Source organism: Sander vitreus, chromosome 8 (genome assembly GCF_031162955.1).
Source record: "Sander vitreus isolate 19-12246 chromosome 8, sanVit1, whole genome shotgun sequence".
Taxonomy (NCBI): domain Eukaryota; kingdom Metazoa; phylum Chordata; class Actinopteri; order Perciformes; family Percidae; genus Sander; species Sander vitreus.
Window position 1 is genome coordinate 15,247,757 of NC_135862.1, and position 17,664 is coordinate 15,265,420.

The 17,664-nt window shown below is 42.7% G+C and overlaps 1 protein-coding gene across 1 annotated transcript; it reads right to left on the reverse strand.

Annotated features, from left to right (window-relative positions):
• Positions 1–2,587: 2,587 nt before the first annotated feature.
• On the reverse strand, positions 2,588–15,809 carry klf13 (Kruppel like factor 13). Its single transcript, XM_078257006.1, has 2 exons — positions 15,008–15,809; positions 2,588–3,782 (listed from the first exon to the last, which is right to left on the reverse strand). The coding sequence occupies exons 1-2, from the start codon at positions 15,480–15,482 to the stop codon at positions 3,472–3,474; spliced, it is 786 nt and encodes a 261-aa protein (XP_078113132.1). The 5' UTR covers positions 15,483–15,809; the 3' UTR covers positions 2,588–3,471.
• Positions 15,810–17,664: the final 1,855 nt, after the last annotated feature.

Sequence of the window (17,664 nt, forward strand, 5' to 3'; positions counted from 1 at the left end):
AATGACCTGAAGAATGACCAGAAAAAAACAAAACAAAATAAATTGAAACAGACTATACACCTTTCTCCAGTAAGGTTAATAATCATTTGACAACAAACACAAGTACAGTAAAAATGGACATGTACAAAACTGTGTTCAATGGCCTTTTGTGTTGAATTATTCAAGTAAATTTGGTACAGTGAGAATAAAAGTTATGCCTGTGGAGGCCTATATATGTCACCGGTGCAGTCTGGATGGATGGATAGACTGGGATGTTTACACTGTCACAGTTGGTTTATTTTCAGGTGGTATAGAGCTTCCTGTTGCCTACTGTAAGTCCACTGACACTAAGGGTCAAAGGTGTTTAAAGGGGCATTTCACTGAAAAGAGCTCCAGAGTGCCCCGTGCTTACTAAGGCGCACAGCAGGACTGCAGGATGTTATGAAGACATTATAGGCAGGAGCTGGGCCCCGTATGGCGGCGTTCCTGTTTCCAGTGTGGTCGGACACTGACCAGCAGTGAGCACAAAGCACCCAGGAACACCGTGGGGAGGCTGGCAGACATTTCTGTGCAGCAACTGATGTTACAACAAAATCCACAAACTGTCCCATATCTGCTTTGCGGATGTCGACCCTGAGGTAAATGTGCAGAATATGGATTAAAAAGTGATTCATGAAACCTGCTTGAGGGTGAGCTAATCAGAAATGGGGCGGGTTTGCAAGAGAAAGTTAAACTACAAACCAAGTCAAAAACTGACTATAACTAAACAAATGGATAGATACCACAAAAACAGCTGTTCCAAGAATTTGTTAGTGAAAATCAAAGTTGTTTTTTCTAGAAATGCTAAAAGTTAAACCCTCTCGATGCTTCTTTCATAAAGAGCTGCTGATCAGTGGCATTCAAAGTGTCATCTTGCAGTCTGGAAACTATTTTACCATCTTACAGAGGGTTGTTTTCTTAAACGTGGTGTTTTGAGGAAACTACTGCATTGGATCTAAATAAGGGATGTTTTCTTTCTGGAGGATGTGACTGATGTGAGCTGATTCTTCACAACTTTAAAGAGAGATGGCTGCTGTGGAGAACGAGGGACAAGGCCAGTCATTCATGAACTTACACCTGCCAGACCGCCTCAAAAAACCCTCTACGCTTCCAAGGCGCAGTTGTTAACATGCATATAGTGTGAAGCACGGGACTGCAGGGCAAGACTCGCTGGTAGAATGAAGCTAGCAAATGCAATTCATGGTGACAACAGTCTGGAGGGGTCTGACAGGACCGAATACATGGATGAAACTATTTTCGGCCGTAGTGCTGAAGCATTCAAAGAAAATGTAGGCATAACACAGACTGGCGGTGCTGCAGCAGTTTTGATAGTGGTGCCCGCTTCCATGGAAGGTTTACTGTGCCTTTTGCCTGACTTATTGAGGCATGTCTGTCTAGAAACACAAGTCAGCTTTCTCACAGGACATCTGAGCTTCACAGGGAGGACGACGTGAGGCTGGTGAGCATTGCACTTTGCTGATATGTTCGTTTTGGTTCAAATGTTTTTACAACAGTTTAAAAGCCCCCCCCATTGTTGCAAGAGAGAAGTTTGAAAGCAGCTGTTTGAGCGCTCTGGTTTATCAGTATGAATTTGGAGCGACATTTTCCTTGGCATTTTGTAATTTGACTCTCCAGCAGTAGAGGATTTCTCCCTGTGCTTAGGATGGAGTTGGGTACGTCCCACCCACACTGCTAGCGTTATCTAGGTAGTACTGTTGTTTATACACTTCTCTTTCTACTCTTATCCTACAGGTTGGATCAACCCACTAATTACAGACATGTTACTGCTCATGGTTTCTACAGTTGAAGTGTGTTGGGGAAGGAGGAGGAGACGGGGGTGTCTGCGACCAGGTGTCTCCTCCTCTGTGCTGCTCAGCTCATGATAAACCTCTCCTCTTTTATCAGGACCTGCCCTCCCTTGCCTGGCTATTGCAGATAGCTGCTTTATTCGCTCTGTGCTCCACCATGTTGCAGCCAAGCCCGGTTCTGCCCAACACTCTGGCCTACATTTCACCCCCCCCTCCCAAGTTAGGCCACCTTAAGCTATTTGGCAGAGTTGGAGCTTCACCACTGGACAGGTAGAGCCAGATGGGCGAAGGAGGACTCCCCAGGAATGGCATGTTAGCACTCCTCCTGCGGGCTGTGAATAGCTTCTTGTGGGATGCAGCTGTTTCCTCAAGGGAGGCCACAAAAGGCAAAGCCAGGAGGAGGGAAGTGTGCAGGCTGTCTGGTTCTACCTGTGATACTGCCAACCACCAGCCCCAGGCCTCAATGAAGGGCAGCTTACAAGACTGAATAGAAAGCTTTCATTCACTCTCTTTGGTACTTTTTCCTATGTGCTTCAGAGAGGGATAAACATTGTTTCAACTAAAGTCCCTTTGTGTCCATTTTGTGTGAAATACTGCCTGATGATACAGCACTTTAAAAAAGAAAAAAACATGAACAGCTGCTTTGAAACTTAACTTAACTCTATTTAAAGGTTCTAAAGTTTCTTCAACTGAGTATACTTTTAAAAACTGTTAACCCAATATAACCCTGATCCTCCCACAATGCAGATTTACACAGTATATACTGCACACAGCTGTTTAATGAAGTACATATTTAACCCAGTGTAATGGCAACTGCATATTAATGTTGCAGTGGAGGAAATGATGTATTTTGTTTACTGAGGTGGAGGTTTGGGGATCGTTTTGTTAACACATAGCAATTACAATACATGTGAACCCCCCCGAGAACACGAGTACATGAGTTCTGTGTACTGTATTTTGTAGACTGTATGACCGTTGAGCTAGTTTCCTCAAAATGTGAAAACCAACAAAAAAAAACAAAGAGTGCAAATTGTGTTGAGTGTAAAGGCTGCTATATATGTACTGTATGTTTCTCTTCCTCGTGTTCATTCTTTCAAGCTAACAAGGCCATCCCTGAGCAGGGCGTAAAATTCAACCCCTGTTGAATTTCAGAGTAAAGTGATGAGTATATTGTGCAGTCAATGTGAGTACTCTGAAGTACTGTGGTATTACAGAAATAGCAACTGTCTTCAATCCTGAGGTGTGTGTGTGTGTGTGTGTACCCCTTCTCCTCACCCTTTCAAAAAAAAACAACAAAGAAAGTCCCATTTTTGATAAGACTTGTCAGGGTGTCTGTTTTTCTTCTTCTAAACCTTGTTTAGCTGACTGTGAACATACATTGGACAACTAGCCATGACCAGAAGCTAAAAAAATACAGACATATGGTACAGAATGTAAATATTGCCATCTGGGAAAGGCATTACCTTTTTTTAGGATCACACGAGTAATTGCACTACAATAAGCAGTTATGTACAGTATGGTACACCACAGCAAGCGCAGGAATAGCAAAGGGAGGGGGGGGTTGCTGACAACCGTGCAACACAAGTGTTATGACAAAAACACAGGCCTCGCAGGTCAGAGACAGAAAGTGCGACTGGGTTTCAGTTTAAGGCGAGTTGGCTGGGCTGAGGGCGGGGCTGAGGGTGGGGCTGGAGGCATCCGAGCGGCTGTAGTCGCTGAGGGAGCTGGGACGTGTGGAGCTGCTGCTGCCATGGGGCCTCTTCAGCATGCCGGGCTGGAAATCTGAGTGGCGCCGGGCGTGCTTCATGAGGTGATCGCTGCGCATGAAGCGCTTGTCACAAAGCGGGCACCCAAACTTCTTCTCCCCCGTGTGGGTGCGATAGTGGCGGGCCAGCTCATCAGAGCGAGCGAACTTCTTACTGCAGTCAGGCCAGGTACATGGGAAAGGTCGTTCTCCTGTAACACACAGAGGGAAGGAGAGACACCAGTGTTAAATCACACAAGAAGATAGCAACATGGCATTAAGAACAAGCCTTTATTTGAGCTAATTTAGTTTTGATCATTGCCTTATTGCTGACCATATTCCACATGTCTTTGCATAATGTTCTCCATGTTTTGTATGTTTTAGGCCATATAGCGTTGACCTTCTTTCACACAAAAATAATACACCACACTTTTGTTACATTCCAAGTAGCCAGTGATTTCCACTTATTTCAGTTTCATATGAAAATCTACTTGCAAAGATGTGAAACCTGAGGTGAGGTGGCTACTGTGAGGTAGGCTATTCAGTGAACATCATGTCTGCAGTTATTTTTGCCAAAGTTACATGATTGTTGTGTGGTATTGCAGTGCAGACATTTCAAATCTATCCAGGCTTTAACATGCAATAGTAACATTGTGACTTTCAGAGAAATAAAAATAGACCCGAGTTCACTATAATGAGTTACTTATCTCAAACTAACTCTAAGTGTCTGCAAGTTGACTTTAACACTGTACTGAGATGAATGGGAGCCCGTGGTTGAAGAAAGTTTGGAATTTTCACACTAAGTATGTGTGATTTGTAGTAAATGTGCAACATGCAAAATCAGCCATTATGTGCTTTAGGTTGAAGGACTGTTTACAATGGCAATCCCTTATATACAATAAGCATTTCCCAATACTGATAGTGTCAGTGAGTGCAACATGAAACAAATAAAACTCAGTGAAAATGGCTCTCCACAGTGAGAGTAGTGACTCATTATAAGGTGTTTACAGGTTAACAAGCACAGACATTTTTTTCAGGCCTGCTGAACAAGACTGTGTGGTTTCCTGTACGTAGTAGGCTCTGGAATAATCAAGGAACTCAAGGAATAATGATCGCAAGGTTATTGCTAGGTCTGATAGGTCAGTAAAAGGAAGGATATCAAAACCACCCAAGAGATCTTCAAAATGTAAACTAGAGACAAAAAAGGCTGTAGTGAGATGTGGGACTTGGGGTAAATCACTTAAAAATTGGAGCTGTGCTAGAGGAGCAGACACAGTTTTTTATTTAAGCTATATATTCTAATCACACTCACAATGGTTACCCAGCCCATTTTCCAACATGCAACTATCTGTGAATCGGCACATGGGAAATTACACCCTTCCCCCCTCCATCATGCAATAAAAGTGGGCTTTGAAACAAATCTACCCAAAGCCAGATGGTACTATATATGTTGTGGTTTCCTTCCATTCTAATGTGGAAACAGTGTGCTTGGCACCTAAATGCAGCGTTGTGCATCCACTGGTCAATATGTAAAATACTGTATTCCATTTAGTTTTATTTCAGTGAGTTTCTGCATGACAATAGCTACATGCAGCAGTCTGACCATGCAGTGCTATAGGAAAAGGGCGGCACGTCTTTTAATGTTATGGTTCTTTCCTGAGAATAAAAATATTCAATCATTATGTGCATGCCTACGCCAGGGATTTGAAGTATGAAAAGGAATGGACGGTGAGATGCGTGAATGTTTATAGATGGCACGACAAAAGTACATAAGAACAGGCCTGCCAAACGCTTTCTTTGTTCCGTGGTTTCCCTCAGGGCCACAATGGAATCAGTGCTGTTGAGCATCAAACAGTCATATGCTACCTGATGCCAGTGAGTCTCAAAAACAAGAACTCGGTGCACTACTAGTCTCGGTCCCTCCCCCCAACTATACTGCATGGTTACAAAACATGCAGACAGACAGAGCAAGTCTAGACAGCCTGGTCTGTTTTCATGCCTCTGACGCCTCACCTCAGCTCCAGACTGAACTCAGTCAGCCCTTCCCACTACAGTTCCTGCAGGCTCAGTGTATGTAAACTCTGTAACTGACATATAGATATTTGTATATACACACACTGCACACAGCCTTGTCTCCTTTTTCCCAAAACATCTATAATGTTCTCACTCTGCTGCAAGAGTTAACACACAAAGAAACAATCTTCCCTGGATGAGTTATAATTCATAAAAACTAGGAGGCTGTGGTTGTTTGTCTCTCATTGACAAGACTCATGATAGTCTGATTTCATACCTTATTAGCAAGAGAAGCAGCTGCCACCTGGCACTGCAAAATGAGTTAAGCTCTGTGGACTGCTTAAGGCTCAATAACCAGTGTAACGGATCCAGCTGCATTAATATTTAACCAGACACCAGAGAGCTAGGCTGAGATATCCAGTCTAACTGCCCTGATACAGTAATGCAGCCATCGTGGAAGCATCAGGTAGCTAACAGCAACTCACCAAGATGCATCAAATTATGCAGAGCTCCATGACTTCTTAGAAAATGCTAAACTGCCTTTGGCATTTGGGTCAACGACATGAATATGCATCAAAAGCCCTGCTGCTTTAATGTCAGCATTGAAAGGTTCACTTACATGAAGGGAAAAACATGCTAAGCCCCAATTAATTGTGCTTCTTTCGTAACATGAGAATTGAGATTTCCATGAGGGCAGTAAAAACCAATTTTCTGGTAACAATGAGGAGGTTTAGGGAAAAAAACGCTTTGATCCTGAGTGGAAATGATGATAGGGGTTATTACCCTCTGTAGAAATAGGGTGTCACTCTTCAAGATATCTCAATAGACTGCAGATATTATTCAGCATCTCGGTTGAAAGAAGAAAGCTGCAAGCTACTCCCCTTATTCTGCTCTAACTCCCATCTAGTTCCAGTGTCGTCACAGCAGGGCACCGCGGCGATCGTGACATGAGGCCCCACCGGTTGGTTATCCCATCTCTGGCAGCATCCACATCCAGGGTGTGGTTTGTGTTTCTTAGAATGTGTCAGATGCAGAGGGTGAAGCAGGGGGATTGAGGGAAGCTTTTCCCTAACGAACACAGTGACCCAGTTACCCGTAAAGTGAATTACATCATGCACGTAAACTTTATCTCTACTAAGCACTAGTGTGCGATGTGATTATGTCACAGGTACTCTTGTTATATAACTGTTCTACCTGGGTCAGTAATAAACAGCATTCATCTCTGCTCCTCTCCCACCATCCTTCTCTCATTCATATCTAAGAATCTTTGGCTCCTCGGTTTCTGCAGAAATGGTTATGAGAAATAGAATCTGAGTTCATCTCCTTGGTGTGAGGGATGCTGTCTGCAAAAGGGAGATCAAAACTCGTTTTGACGTGAGCAGCGGCATAGGAACTCAACTCAGTCACCTGCTCCAACAACAGCTACCAGCATTTTAAACAAGAGTAGATAACATTCCTGGTGTGTCCTCAGACATGGGTCAAACTCACACAGTGTGCAGCTGAAACATTCATGTGAGCCTGCCATAAGAGAGCTAGAGTAAATATATCTGCAGGTTTAGGAGGGGAGAAAAAACAGATAGTCACCTTGAAGTTGACTTTGCTCTGCCTACACAGTGAGAACCAGAACAGGAAATATATTTTACAGAGCTCAGAACGAAGGGGCACAATAAACCTGCATGGACTTTTAAAAGCAAACAGTTCGAGCAGGGAAAGTAAAAGACTAATCACAGCTCATTACTTCAGCACTGGCCTGGTGGCACAGTCAGCTTGGCAACATGAAATGAGAGGGACACCACTAACTCCAGTGGTAGGGCTCAGTACAATCCTGTAATTTGGTTGCATGTTTACAACAGACTATGACCTGTAACCAACCAGGAGCCAGCAGACAACCATCCAATCCATGGGATTTGGGGTAATACTAAAATGACTGCTGAGTCCCTCATCAGCATTAACCACTGGAGCAGACAGGGTTAACCCAACCGTACCCAGCCTTTCCCTCTAAACTCACCATCACGTGCCAAGATGATCTGAACACTAACATGTGTGTGCAGAAAATGAATATACATTAAGGCGTTTGCAGCTCCTCTTTTCGTTGTTCACACAGCAGTGCATGCAAGCTTCGCTTGTGGAAAAATAACAACAAAGGCTTACAAAGTTCTGCGGTCTGTAAAAAGGAAAAAAGACACTGCTTGATTTGAAACATATCTGAGATCAGAACGGTTTACGTGGCTGCTCGTCTATGAAAAATGTACTTAGTGGGAGAGGAGTCAAATTACAAAGAAAATCACTCAGAGTCCATTCAGAGTTTGTTAGAAACAAGAATAAGTTGTATATGCAGGAATAATAAAGGAGCCTTGGATGGGTCAGTTGCTCGTGTTGATGACCGGCTCAAACTTGTCATGAGAAAGCTCTGAAAACAGGGAGGATTTGATCTATTATCATCTTTTGTCTATACTGAGAGGGACCTTGCTTGGCGTTGAATAGCATGCCTCCCCTTGTAGGCCTATAGCTGTCAAGTTGTGAACAATAGCAGCAGCTTCGCTCACAGCAGGAGAGGCACTCCTGTAATGCATTTCAATCAGACCGGCTGTGCGTACTAACCGTAACTCACTCCCCTTGGTCTGCACTGCACAGGGCTATTGACATTCACCCGGATACATGCAGCGGGATCGAGTGTGACCGTCTGATTCCTGCACACACTTAGCCATACATTACTTCATCCCCTTAACTCTTTAAGGGAAAGGTACGGGTAGCTCGCCTGCATTGACCAGCTCATCACATTTGCCTCAATTAGTTTGAGTGGGCACTCTCTTTCAGCCTTGAGTGCATGCTAAAACAACCTGCCTTGATGTGTCTCTGTATCTTTTAAACCCTGGTTAACTAAGGACATGCAAACAGCTGCAGCCATTAATGGGTGTTTACAGTTGGTCCGCAAAAGCAGGTGGGGGCAGGGATGCCCCATCATCCATGACTCTCACTCCCGCAGTACAATGCCAGCTCATTCAAATGATGGAGTCCTGACACTATAGCTCTAATATGACAGACATCCTTACTAACCAGAACCAAACAAAGAACCATAGCCTTGCCAGATCATGAGAGACCTCACCACACTGTGATAAGAGGAGGTACAGGCTGGAGATAGTGCCAGCTGTCCAATGTTAAACCTCATTCTCCGGGAGAGAAATGTTTTCATGTCTCACAGAGAAAATTATTATGCCCTCCTTCCCCCAAGACTCCACAAAATACTCCTCATCTTGTGCCGAGGGCCACACCCCTGTGTGTCGTGGTCTGCCACAGTCTGATTTATCACGCAGACACACCTTACATACCGTAGGGAACATAAACAGCCCAGCCATAGACAAAACACTCCCTCTGACATTAGCCCCACGGCTATTCTTCTCTTATTCAAGCTGAGCTGAACACAACACAGTGGACACAGTCAGAGTCTAACTGTTAGATGGGATGCTGTGAGTGCTGGGCTGACAGGGGTGTTCACTGCTGCAGAGGTCAAACATGCAGCCCTTCAAACGATAATCAGATTAGCTGCAGATACAGCTGAATAAATGACCTACATCAATGGAGGGCATTGACAGTGAATATCCCGGTATCTAACCCCACCCCCACCCTGGCTACTGCACTGTATATTCTCCGTCTTTGTACTGCAGATCCCTCCCTTGCATGCGAGATGCGGTTGGTGGTTTTTGAACAGGAGATGTGAAAAAATGCACAATGTTCCACAGGTCTGTATCTCTCTCTTCCTGCCGTACGGTAATCAACACCACGCCACAAGCCATGGCCGGGGCTCGGCCTCGCAACACAACACGCTTCAGCACCTATTTTGCTATGCAGGCTGAAGAAGTATGGGAGGGGCTGGTGGGGGGAAATAGACAGAGCAGCTTTTATAAAACTACTCCTGAGCTGAGCTGAGAAGAATACATGAGCCCTGTGGGCCACTGAAAGCAACACAGCCAGGGAACTGCCTGACAGGGGCCTTTCAGTGTCAGGAGTATCCACCATGCATGCTTGGCTGCTTAATCACAGTTAAATCACATTTACATTCCAGCATTAGTGAGGAACTATCCCACTGTGAGCTTTACATGGCCATATAGGATAGCATATGGACAGCATGTGCACCAGCACACGCCTCAGAGATGTCTTTCATGGAGCAGGAACACTGCACCAAAGGATTAGAACAGGCAAGATGGTGGCTCCACTTTGGTTTTATTTACAACCCATGGATCAAGTAGATTTAACTAATACCTTGTTTCCATTGGATACATACTGTACTGCTACACGTTGCCTTCACGGCCAACCGGATTTCATTCACAAGGAAAACGTCTTATCTTACAGCAGAAGAAAATACATCAGTAAATTGATTTATAACAACATAAAGATTGAGAGCTCTGTGAGGATGTACTTACGGTCAGTGTTGCTTTGAGCTAATTGCTAATCTCAGCATGCTAACATGCTCACAATGACAATGTTAACATGGCGGTGTTTACCCACCTTGCCATCAAAGTTTAGCGTGTTAGCACGCTAATAGCAGAATCAGTTTTAATGGCCAAGTAAACACATACAAGGAATTTGACACTGGCTTATTTTATTATTTTTTTAACATTTGCTTATTACCACTGAACACAAAGTGCAGTTGATGTTGATGGAATTGTCATAAACCAAAGTACTGGACAAATTACATTTTTGAACTGATGATGGCGCTTAATGAAAAGTCAGAGGATCCCCAAAGTTATTACAATTCATTCAGAAGGAAACATGTACCCGATTTCTGTACCAATTTTTATGGTAATCCATCAATTAGTTGTTGAGACATTTCACTCAAAACAGCAAATATCAACCTCATAGTGGCACAATATGAAAAGTCAGGGGATCACCAAAGTCTTTAGGATTCATCATCTGGGAACCATGCATGTACAAAATATTAACCGACCAAACATCACTATCCCATCCCAGTTTTTGTGATGATGCATCTATTAGGTGATTCACCTGGATAAGTAAAAACTGATTTGCTAGTGGCACTAGAAGAAAAGTGAGTGGCTCACCAAAGTCAGTGAGATTCATCTTCTGTGAATCATGAACGTCTGTAAAAAACAAACAAAAATAAAACAAAAAAAAATCATGGCAATCCAAATATTTGTTAACATATTTCTCTCTGCGCCACAGTGTGGACTGCCTGACCGACACCCTGTTAGCAGGGCTAAAACATTGTGTCACCAGAATGGGGACAAATGGAAACTGTGAGCATCTCCTAACAGAGGAGTCATCGTTTTATTACACATCAGGAAAAATATGGCTCAACTGGGTGGGATGGTGGAAATCCTGCCGTGTGGCAGGTAGACAAACTGACCTCTTGTGCCCCAGCAGAATTTACACCCATTGCTGTGCCAAGGTCATGCTCAAGCAAGAGCAGGAAAACCCCATCTCTACCCTGCTACCTCATCACTGCCACCAGCCACACAGGAACACTGTGCACTGTGTGTAGCAGTGCAGCCAAATATAAAACCACTGGCAGAGATGCAGTATATGTATATAATCAGAGACTCCTGCTTCTTTTTTCCATGTGGAATTTGGGATAATTTAATGTTAAAAAAAGTGTCATTAACCACAGTTATTCGGCTGAAAATAGAATGCATGAATAGCTGGATCTACATGGCAGTGGAACTGTGCTGCCAGGTGGTACCACTTATTTTTTAGGACAGACAGAAGAGGGGTTTACAGCCATCTCACAGTATTAGAGGTACCCCCAGCAGAACACAAAAGATGTCCAGACAAAACATCAAACCAACTGTAAAATATGTCATTAGGCTCTTTGTCTTTGTGAAATATTTACCCTGTTCGTCCCGGTGATTCAAATAGTTTTCAAATAGGTCTCGGACACTGACAAGATGGCCTTTTGTGAGGCCCAACTGTGGGGGGCACAGAAGGCCCAGGCTGTTCTTTCTGAAGAAGACACGACTTGTAATGAGCTTGTCAGGGGCCATCTCTCCTTTAGAGATCGCAGTTTGCATGACACGACCAATGCAGAGTAATGAGGCTTCACAGAGAACACCATGTACTTCATGACCACAAGACTCCTCTTGGGAAAGTGGGTCTTCATCGTTAGAGTGGGTTATGCTTCTTAAGACAAACAAAGAATAAATGAAAAGAAACCAGCTGGTGCTGGGAAAGGTCCTTAGAAAGAATCAAAAGCAGTTTAATTTATATGACCTGGACCATTTAAAACTGAGTTGACCTGCGTTACATGACTGGATTTGCCATAATGTAAGATAAGTATATGTGTCAAAGAGAGAAGCCCCACCTCCCACACCAGGAGGTCAGACAAAAGCTGTCTGGTAACCTTAGACCCCTAAACTGTGAAGGATTCTTCGCCATCAAACTCAATAAAGTATAATGAGCAATTTAAATTCAGCGTGGTCCCTCATGTCTGCTACATCCTGGTGTCCCTCTTACACTATGTCGGAGAAGACAGCTGTGAGAAGAAACCTTAAATGAAACCACTTAGTCTCCACTAAGGGGACCCTAAACCAGGAATGTTTTAATACATTTAAAGAGAAAATTCCCAGTTACACTGGATTATCCACAGGCCTTGTTCATTTTTTTTCTAATGAAAATTGTTCATTACAGCCGGGTCTGTGAGTTATCCTGCATACATTATTCACTTCCATTATGCTGGAGTAGCAGGACAAATTTCATCAGAGGATCCTAGACAAATGAAGCTGAAACTGTCTTCATGGCTAAGATTATTTGTAATTAAGGAAAACTGACCCTTAAAATGTTTCAGTAGTTCGCAAAAGATCATATACAATATAGTGATTCTGAATCTAACAAAAAAATCCTCCTTAATAGCTAATGTCACCATCAGCATCATAACATCAACCTAAAAATAATTATTCTATGGCTTAAAATAAAAATGATGATGCCTCTCATGAGACATTACTAGTGGGTGAAGTTCATTTTGAGCTAGTAACGGGATTGATTTTCTTGTGTATAGACATTGCATAAGAAATAAAATGTAGCTCAGGTTCCACCTCCTTTTACACTCTGACAAATCACACACACACAGATTGCAAAAGCTGGGATAATGAGGCTTTGGGCGTTACAGAAGTGAAGTGAGGACACCTAGTCCCTGGCTCTTTGTTTAGAGTCTATAACTGTGATTCCCCCCCCTCAATTAGATAGTGGTGTTTGGCTGGGAATGACTGGGCTGGAATCCATTCTCTCATGACTCTGCTAGTAGGGGCTGAAGGGAAGCACACTGCGTGAGTCTGGCTCTATGAAAGCACTGCAAGGTTGGCTGAGGCAGCCTGGCTGAACTCAGATGACCCACATTCTGGGACTATCCAATCAAATAAGCAGAAAGAGACATTATTATCAGAATTTATGGGACACAAACCAATCGTGAAGCCAGACGCCAGAGCATATCCAAACAGAGAGGCAGGCGAAAGGAAACGCTAAATAGGCAAAGAGACAAGGGCAGGGCTTATACGGAGCAATAAAACTGCACTAAAAACACATGGTTGGGGCTGAAGGGAAGCACAGTGAGCGCTGGAGGCTGGCTCTCTGCTGCAAGTTTGGCTAAGACAAGGCAGTGGAACTGTGATGACTCACGTTCGGTTACTATCCAATCAAATAAGCAGAAACTGTCCTCATTATCAGAAATCATAGTACACAAACCAATCACAAAGCCATACGCAGGAGTGTACTACAAAAGAAAGGAAAAGCTTAATAGGCAAAGAGACAAGGGCATGGATGATAGTAATAAAACAGCACTAAAATGCATGGTGTATGAGACACAGGCATTTTATTCCCTTTTGGAAGCCATTCAAGTAATGATGGAATATTATGGAACCCTATTTTATGTACATGCATAAGTCAAATCAGTCTCATTCCTCTTCTTGACAGACACTGAGTATACACCACTGCACCAAGCTGCAGCTGATAAATAAAAGGCAGTGTTTATGTAATGCACAATAAAAATGAATACAAATTGAATAAAATACAACAATATCAATACAGGATTATCCACCATCTACAAGGTGTACTTACAGTTTTATAGTTATGCTTTGTTTTTCTTTAATCACTATGGCATTATTCTAAATGCTAATAAATTAGTGATATAAGGACACAAACCAGTCACAAGCCCAGACAGGGGAGTGTGTCCTGGTACAAAGGCAGGCGAAAAGAATAGAACAAGACAAGAATTTCCCCCTGTAAGGATGGGTCATAGATCATTTAATTTATGAGGGGGGGCTCAATTTCAAGAGGTATTCTACATATTTTGAATTCTGGGTTTTTCTTGCACATATTTCTGTGGAATTCAATTTCAACATGACTCAAATATGGGTCAAGTTCACACCAGGCGTTTATTGTGTGTGTGTGTGTGTGTGTGTGTGTGTGTGTGTGTGTGTTGTAAAGAATGGAGGATAGCGGTGGGAAGAGGGAGTGTGAGCTGCAGTCTACAGAGCAGAGGGAAGGAGAGGCTCCTCAGTCGAGGCTCAGCTAGCAGAGTCTGTTGCTGGCCAGATCAGCTGGCAGTCTGTCTAGCGGGGGTGTGGCACATCACAACAAAGAGCTTTGGGCAGAAAGGCGACTGCACAGCTCTTATCAACCCCCTCAATTTGAGTCGATCTACATATTTGCCCCCCCCCCCTCTCTCTCAATGGCCTACCCTGCGGAATGCAATGAGCAAATATGGAGATATATGATAAGTCAAACGTAGAATTCTGCTGATCTGGAGCTCATTTGATAGCCAGTTACTCTGCAGGGTAAAGGTACACTCACTGGATTGATCTTGTAAACTTTTTGCATGCCAATGTGAGTGCAAAGGCCTACTTGGATTGATGATCATGATATGATGTGCGCATTAGGCCTACATGTTTTTGTTTTTTCTTTCTCATGTCACCAAAGTTGACTTTAATTAATGCGCGCAGAAGAAAACTGGAAACCCGATCTGTGTCATGTTGTTCTGCATTTGCACTGCAGTTTCGGTTTGTTGGCTACATACTGTCCAATGCGGGGGGTGGGGGTAACAAGAGGAAAGCAGTGACAAAGCTCGGAGACTTGAGTGGGAGTGGCACTATTTATGACTCCCTCCCTTCCCCGAAATTAAAGGGAAATCGAAGTTTATACAACTTAAGGAACAATGCAATTATTAAACTATGCACAAAGTCTGTCTTTTTCTGTAGCCTACTGTGTGTGCCGATTATTTCCAATTAGGGTGGATCCGTGAATGTTTTTTGACTCGAGGAAACACATCAGTCAGTGACCCTCCTCTGTACAAATTATCGGTTTGAATGTAAGCGAAACCACACTTCTTATCAGTATGCTATTCTCAGTTTTAATCATTCGTTCTCATAGGCAAGGGAACTCATGTTCACAGCAACACACATTTGCATCCAATGAAACTGACCTGTATGTGTCCTTAGATGGGCTTTGAGGTGCGATGATTTGCCATAAACTTTTTCACAACCTGAATAGTGGCATTTGTGCTTTTTCTGAGGCGATTCTGGCTCAGTTCGACCTCGCGATCTTTTGCCTCTTTGTTTGAGCGTAGGATCGGAGATGGTGGTAGGTGTGGCAGAGTTTCCATCATCTATGTGGTTCGGCATGCTCTCATCCTTTATTTTTGCCTGCTCGGCAACATTGTTGGGAGTCTGCTGGTTAAAATCCGCCAAAATCCGCGCCACCACAAAAATAGAGGAGTTATCTTTCACCAAAGGTTCTTTCATTTCCTCTCCGTTCTTTGAGGAGGACGGGGTTTCTGGTTTAATCTCCCTATTCCCTTGAGCGTGAACAATTGCACGACTGGACATTGAAACAAGGCACTCTGCAGCAAAGTGATCCATTTTGTCTTTGAAACAGCCCCCTCTGCTTCTTAATGACATTCAAAAAATAAAAATGATGGCGTGAGAAAAACTTGTTCCGTGGTTCCCTTTGTGTGGTCGTGAGGAGGAGGTCGTTCTCATCAGAGAGAACTGACTTTATGATCTTACCCGGCTTTCCAATATCATCACCATCCTGTGAGAGAAACGCCTCGGACAAAAATGCAGGCAAGCCCCTCAGTGAGAAAAAATAAGGAAACCCAAAGTCTTTGTTTAGTGCAACGACACTGGTGACAGGACCTCTACAAACTTGGATGTGTTAACTCCCATCGCGGCTTCAACCACTCTCCAGCATAGTGAGTGTGTCTCCCGAGCGTCTGTTCCTGCTGGTTCTATCCATGCTGGGGGCGTGTCGACCGGCAGCGCTCAGCAGCACCGTCAGAGTAGCCGTTCATTCATTGGGTGCTGCTTGTCCCCAAATACACCGAATAACACGAGTTACTTGGAAGTTTCACCACAGGTTGCCTCCATGCATTCAGATGATGTATCTCACAGGCGACACAGGTATGCGCTGCAGAGACCTTTAGGAAGAATACATGCAATATTTTGGGGTTGGAGGAGGGTAATTCTGCAGCATCCTGTCAAGCCTGAATACACTGAGATCTTTTGTAATATTTGTTGAAAACATATATTGGATACTATTGGTTAGGGTTGCAACTAACGATTAATTTCTTATTATTCTGCTTATTAGTTGATTAATCATAAACAATCATAAAGTTATTCACTTTACAATGATTTTTAAAAAAGGTTACAAATCCTCTTAATATAAATACTTAATATAAAAAATATATAAAACATTTCAATTAATCAAAACGGCTGCAGAATAATTTTTTTTAGATCCACGACGTGATTAATTGACCAATTGGTTCAGTCATTCTATTGGTTAAAGAAAAAAAAGCAAGTCTGGCCTTCTAAAGTTATTAGTTGATGGGAAGTCAGTGTTAAAGTACTAAATTGAGCAATTTCTCCTTTATACACTGAATGTGCAAATTATTTTTCACAAACTAATCTGAAAAGATGAACTTCAATAAAAGCCATATTGACTTACCATTACATATAATCAATCACTAATAACAAAATGATAAAGAAAAAGCACACGTCACAAAATAACTTTTCTGTGGTAAGTGAGGTGTCTATTCTGCAAAAATGGGCTGCAGTTTATCATCAGAAAGATTTCCCTGATACTTTGAATATTATTATGTCACCTTCTAGGAGCGCTCAGCTCACTCTGGGGACCTCAGGCCAATGAGTCCATGCACCAGCAAAGAGCTTGAATGCCCCCAACTGCCAAATTATTGGTTTAGCCTGCTTTTAATTATATTCTAGTCCAACAAGGGATAGCGGTGACAACATGACAAGGTAATAATTGATACATTTGTTCTAACTTGTTAATTAGAGCTTCTACTTTTTACTGTATTGCAGTCTTACCTGAGTGCACTATTTTTTTTCTAATGCACTTTTATTTTTAATGTACACATGCATATATGACGAGAGAAAACGAAAGTCTACATTTTTGACAACTCAAAAAGGCATGCAGGAGTTGATATGCTTTGTGATTATGGCCCATTTTCAAGGGAAATATTCTGCTCAATGTAACATCAACTTTTTTTTAGACGATGGCGGCTTCCTTTCAGTAAACTAGCAATTTACCTCAAAAACCTTCCTCTGAGCAACTCTGTAGTCTCTGCCAGTTGAAATCTATGTCTTCTTCAATTTATCCTCCAGCAAAGAGGCGAGTGACAACATTATTGGGAGGAAAGAGTCAAAACTGTGTGATATGAAGTTTGTTGTCATTATTAGACAATTATGTATTGTGGTGCTAGTTTTACAGCTGGTCAGTGTAAACATATAATCAGATACCTGGAATTAAACCCATAAAACTTGTCATTCATTTCCAAAGATTTCCAAACACATAAGCCATTTTGGGTGTGTAAAATAGCATGTCGCCAGCTACAAAGTCCTGGCTTACAAATCGGCTGATGTTATTGATTAGTATAGCAAAGGACATGCTTGAATGTCCCTGTTAACCCCACTGTTTCCAGGAAGAAAACAGAAGAAGTTTTCTGGATACATTTGTGTCAGATTAGGAACAAAACAAAATGTTTCCTGAGATCAGTGTCTGCTACACTGCAGCTTTTCATCTATTTATCCAACCAAGCCCAATTAACAAAAATAAGCAAATTTA